Here is a 6,000-nt window from a genome sequence, read left to right on the forward strand (position 1 = left end):
TTATTGTTTAACTAAGGCATGATAGTGTTAAATACTTGCTCAGTTGTCATAGCAGCAGTTGATGGAAATGACTCTGGATCTGTCTCCATCTGTAGAAATGGCTTCGTTTGGTTGGAAGCGGAAGGCTGGGGAGAAGGTTTCCAAGGCGACGGTGGAGCAGTTTGAGCGGGAGGCGGAGGAGAAGAAGGATGAGCTGGAGGTGGAGGGTGTGGACTGGCTGCACGCCATCAAGCGCAAACGGGAGATCCTCTTGGAGGACTGCGCCACCAGGAGCAATCGCCTGAAGGATGAGGGAACAGCACTGGCTGAACAGGGCAGGTGTGTGACCGTGTGTGTGTGTGTGTGTGTGTGTGTGTGTGTGTGTGTGTTTGTATGGGGGAGAGTGTGTGTTTAAGCGGTGTGTGTGTGTGTGTGTGTCTGTCTGTCTGTGTGTGTGTGTGTATGTGTGTGTGTGTGTGTCTGTCTGTCTGTCTGTCTGTCTGTCTGTGTGTGTGTGTGTGTGTGTGTGTGTGTGTGTGTGTGTGTGTGTGTGTGTGTGTGTGTGTGTGTGTGTGTGTGTGTGTGTGTGTGTGTGTGTGTGTGTTTGTCCATCCCACATCACACCTGTCACCCAGCCTACAATCACCCAGTGTGTATTCTTGGTGTTGATATTTAATGGCTTAAGTTGGCCAATACACTAATACAGTATGACTGATGTATGTATGACTGACTTCTCTAAGTACATAACAGATGTATGTGGTACGGCAATGTTATGATATTCAAGGTGCCGATAATGCTTTAAGTAACAGTGGTCCTATATTTTCAAAACGGTTGAAGATGTACGCTATGATTCTGTTTTAGTAAGGGATAGTCAATTGGATTACACCCTTCCCTAACAGGCTACTGAAGCTGTGTTTACGTTGGCGTGGGATTCCTTATGAGTCTGAGCAACTTTGTTTACCATTTGATTGATTGATTGATTGATTGATTGACACTTTATTAATCCTTCACAAGGAATTACTTTGTTACAGCAGCTATGCATCATCAGAGTGAGCAACAGATACACACACACACACACACACACACACACACACACACACACACCAGCCCGTGGAGGGACAAACATGCTTATATACAAGCAGCACCTCTGGGTGGACGCAAAGAGACACACACACACACACACACACACACACACACTCACACACACATAAACACACAATCACACTCACACTCACACACAGAAACACTCACACACACTCAGGGGCTTACTCTTGCTCAGACTTACACTTTCAGAAAAGAGGACCTAAAATAGAGGTTTACTCACTTTTCCTCTCTCTCTATTAATCTCTCTCTCTCTCTCTCTCCCTCTCTCTCTCTTTATTTCAATCTGTCTGTAACTCTATCTCTCTCTCTAACTCAATCTGTCTTCCTCTATCGCTCTCAATCTGTCTCTATCCATCTCTCCACCATAATTCATGATCCTGCCTACTGAATGTACATTGATGTAGAGTTGAGCCAAGCTTGCCTATAAACACTGAAGTGTTTCTTGTCTTGAAGCTCTGAGCAGACAGCTGGAGGGCCACGAGGATCAATTCACTAAATTAGATTAAGAAGTGTGTTAGGGAATAGGATCACAAACGGCACCATTAACATGAAATTAGGCTGATATTTCAGTTTTTCTGCATCTTGGCTGTCAGCTAAGACAAAACATCAGTCACACCTTGGGGTTTTATATAAATATGTTCTTGGCCTGGTTTTCATGGATTTTTTGTTTTATGAAACCAGATTGTTTACTTGAGATAGTTCTGTGCCTCATAGATTGCGCCCACAAAAGTTAAAGTAGACGGCACTGCTGAAAACAAACATTTCCCACTGATAAAAGGCAGGCAGTGTTATATCGGTTAGATTCTCCACAATTCAGTCCTTCAGTTCATTTGACAGAAACCACAAGCACCAAAGTAGGCTACAGAGAAACTAGTTCAGATTTACTGGCATGGTGAAAGAGTGATGACTCCCTACTTGTCTGTCTGAATATGTGTCCATTCCTCAAATATTTATGGCGTAATCAATTTAATAGTCACCTTTGCTGAGCAAAGTTAAAGACCTGACCCATAAAGATGTCCCAAATATAAGCAAGTTGAGTTTAGTGTTTGAAGTAAATAGCACCCTTGGCTATTAAGCAAGGTAATACATATTTTTAATGACACAAAGTCATTATTTTTTACCGTATGTGCACAAATGCTATGTTATTTTTACTTTGCTTATTTTGCATCCTTACCAAATACGAAATATACAACACATGCAAAATATGAGTAACTGTATTTAAATACAGTTACAATTTAAAAGGGTGCAATTCAGAACACAGTTATGCTGATATCTTTAAAGGATTACATTTTAAATCATTATAACATGTATGTCAAGACTTTTCAAACTCAAATTTTCAACTTTTTTCAACTCCTTTCTCTTTCCCTCTCTGTTTATTGATAGTCTAAATCAAATGCTTCCCAATGTGCTGTTGAAAGTCATTACAAAGAATCTGTGTATGCTTTGTTTGGGATTTGGCAGGCTTTTAGCCCATTCACACAAAGCATCTCTGTTCTATCTTTGACACAATGACATAAGTGTTTCATAACACATAGCTTTTATATATCAATCAATCCTCACTGTAAAGCAGGTTTAGGGTTGTTGTTGGCACTGTGGGTCTTCATAGTTCACATAACCTCACATAACTGTTTCATCCAATAAAATAATAATAATAATAATAATACATTTTATTTCAAAGCGCCTTTCAGAACACTCAAGGACACTGTACAACATTAAAACAGGAGAAACAACAGTAAAACAATAAATGTAATCCTGACAATTAATGTAATCCTGACAATTGCCCCCCCAATACTCGTTTTGAGAAATCAAAATACATTTTAGGGCATGCATTCTGTAATCTGTAGTAGAATAATGTAACGAAAGTAACCTTCTCGATGCGGTCGAGAAATGACCTACAGTAGGGTGAACTCGAACCTGGTCTCCATGGGCACTTCGGCCTGAATGTGGTGCGTGCACTGTAGCCAGTTGCACCACAGTGCACCCCAATGATATCTTTTTTTTTTTTTTTTTTTTAAGTATATTTTTTGGGCTTTTGTGCCTTTAATTTTGACAGGACAGTAGAGAGAAACAGGAAGCGAATGGGGGAGAGAGTCGGGGTGGGATCCGGAAAGGACCACGGGGCGGGAGTCGAACCCGGGTCTCCGGCATGCGGTGCAGGTGGCCCAGCCAGTTGGTGGGGAGGGTGCACCCCAATGATATCTTTACCTTTGCTGCTCACCGAATGCTGTCCATAATAGAGATGCATCTGTGTGTGTGTGAGAGACAAAGATCCGTCTTATTGGAATACCTGGAAAGGGAGCGAGAACATCAATCTCACGTGTTTGTCAGGATGCTGCTGCCTCTCTTTAGCCTGGGTGTTCCCATCCTGCCTGGCGCGGTGATTTCATTCACGCTGTTAAGGCAGTCTGGAAACTAAGACCCAAATTTTCGCCTGATGTTGGCGACCACTCACAGAACAGGGGAGAAAGCAAGACCATGATGAGCTATGCACAGATGCATTTGACAGACATCCGTGGCGCCCAATGAACGGATCTGGGAATTTTTTCAAATACGAGAAAATGAACGTCTGGTTGCCAGACCACGTCTCATTTGAGATGTGGTAGGCGCTAGCCAGGCTAGCCTCTCTTTGCCATTGCAACTGAATTGCACTCTGAGGTCTGTCGAGCAGTTGACATCTTTGCTACCCCTGACTCTTGACATCTCTAAGCCAATATCCTGTGTGACTGATGATAGTTGATTAGTTGTTGAGGGACAGTGTCTCCATTGTATTTGACTTAATCATGTCTCTTCAGATAGACAGATGCAATCATCTATGGTAATGTGGCAAATGTTTTGCCTCATGTGCAGCCATGCCAGAACTTAATCAAACTTGGATGAGATGACTTTGACAGGTGTGTGTGTGTGTGTGTGTGTGTGTGTGTGTGTGTGTGTGTGTGTGTGTGTGTGTGTGTGTGTGTGTGTGTGTGTGTGTGTGTGTGTGTGTGTGTGTGTGTGTGTGTGTGTGTGTGTGTGTGTGTGTGTGTGTGTGTGTGTGTCGTCTGTGTGAAATGCTGTGTGAAAGCCTACTTTCCCACAACTGTAATATAACCCACATACGTAAATAGAGGGGAAACATATCCAGCTATTTCCATGCTTTGGTGGGGAGGGAGCAAGCAAGCAAGGGTGATGCACTCCTTTTGCACCCAGTCAGTCCGCCATGCACACACACACACACAACACACACACAAACACACACACGCACACACACACACACACACCACACACACTCACAAATTCCATTGTTATCCTTCTTGGCCGTGTGTGTGTGTGTGTGTGTGCGCTTGGCTGGGAAGTGGAGTGTTGCTGGAATGCCTGGAAGTGATGCTGCAGAGTTTTGTGACTCCTCACCCGTGAGGAACCTGCTTGCCTTGACACTTTTCCTCTCATACTAAGTCCCTCTGTTGCCTCTTTTTCCGTAAATCCCATTTAAAAAAAAAAAAGAAAAAGAAAAAGAAAGAAAGAGAGAAAAACGGCTGCGCGGTCCCTGCCCTCAGTCGTAAATACGGGTACGGCGCACATTGATCCAGGTGCCCGAAACCGAGCCAAGCCGAGCCGTGCCAGGGCAGTGCGCCAGTATAGCCGTCGCGCTGTTGGATGTCATTACCTCTGCTGGTCTCACTCTGTCAGGGTTAAGCTCTCCCTCTGATCCCCACACGCAGCAGGTCGTTACTCTTAAATGTGCCCACGCTGAGCTCATGACTGGGGCTGGATGAAGACGTTTGGCCACAGGGAAGGTTGGCAGACTGTGTTGGACTCAGACAGCCAACAGAGGGCGCTGTGGGGTCGTGGAGCAGAGAAAAGGCGTCTATGAGGATGCATTGAGCAGCGTTCGGTAGTGGCGTATGACTGCGTTGTGTTAGCTTAGTGCGAGAAACGACCCACTGTTACTCATGCAATAACAACAAACATATGCATAGACACTAGGGTGCTGGATTATGGGGAAAAAAATGTTGATCATGATTATTTTGGTCAATATTGATAACATGATTGTTTAAGCCAAATTCTTCGTCATGTTTGAAATGTTATCCATTGTGTTTAGGTTTTGAAGTTTGAATTTGAAATATAATTAAACTGAAAAGCAAAAAAATGGCAAACGTGGTCATCAATGCAGAAGTTACTGTTACTATAACTCAAGACAAAACTAGGGCATTGTTGCAAAACGGAATACAGTTCAATTATATATATATCAAAAAATGTTGTTGTACTGTAGCAGTTTAACATTACCTGTCAAAATGCATTAATACAAATATATTTCCACTCAGAACTGGTGTATATCTGGTCATTAGCTTCACTGCTCGCTTGTATAGTTGTGGTTCGTCCATCTTTGCGTATTCAATGCCCATTTACTCACCTTCCACTCTAGAAAAGAAAGCAGATTCTTGAATGCTACAGTATGCGACTGTTCTGAAATCTTTGGTTGGTATATTGTACCCTTCATGACAGAATATAGTAGGTCATGGACATTTTTGTTTTTTTGTTAGGGAAAAGTCATGGAATTTTACAGTAGGAAGTGGGAAGAGTAGGAAACCTGTTAATTAATAATAACACTTACTCATCACCAATGATTAACATCCGCTGATCTCTTACGTAAATAACTGTTTTAATTTCTTTGCAGGTATGTAGACTTTGTCATTTAACCTCGTTGGACCAGTTTTCCAGACATGGATTAACCCTAAAAGACTAAAGACAGTCTAGGTCTAGACTTAATCCATGTCCGGGAAGCTGTCGCATTGTGTACATGAGGCGGTTTTTGACTAAGGCTTTTAGTGATGCCTTAATATGAAATCTCAACATAAGGCATGAAATGTACGTGACCTCTGATCAAAATAAGAAATGAATTACTTCCCATGACTTGATCTCAAAATAAGACATGAATCG

At 42.6% G+C, this 6,000-nt stretch overlaps 1 protein-coding gene across 1 annotated transcript in view; it reads left to right on the forward strand.

Moving 5' to 3' along the window:
• ttc33 (tetratricopeptide repeat domain 33) overlaps positions 1 to 6,000 on the forward strand; it is a 42,029-nt gene that overhangs the window by 642 nt on the left and 35,387 nt on the right. The window contains exon 2 of the mRNA XM_062554936.1: positions 96 to 318. Coding sequence (XP_062410920.1) covers positions 98 to 318 — 221 coding nt within the window. The 5' untranslated portion in view covers positions 96 to 97. The remainder of the gene's footprint in view (positions 1 to 95; positions 319 to 6,000) is intronic.

This window comes from Sardina pilchardus, chromosome 14 (assembly GCF_963854185.1).
Source record: "Sardina pilchardus chromosome 14, fSarPil1.1, whole genome shotgun sequence".
NCBI classification, from domain to species: domain Eukaryota; kingdom Metazoa; phylum Chordata; class Actinopteri; order Clupeiformes; family Clupeidae; genus Sardina; species Sardina pilchardus.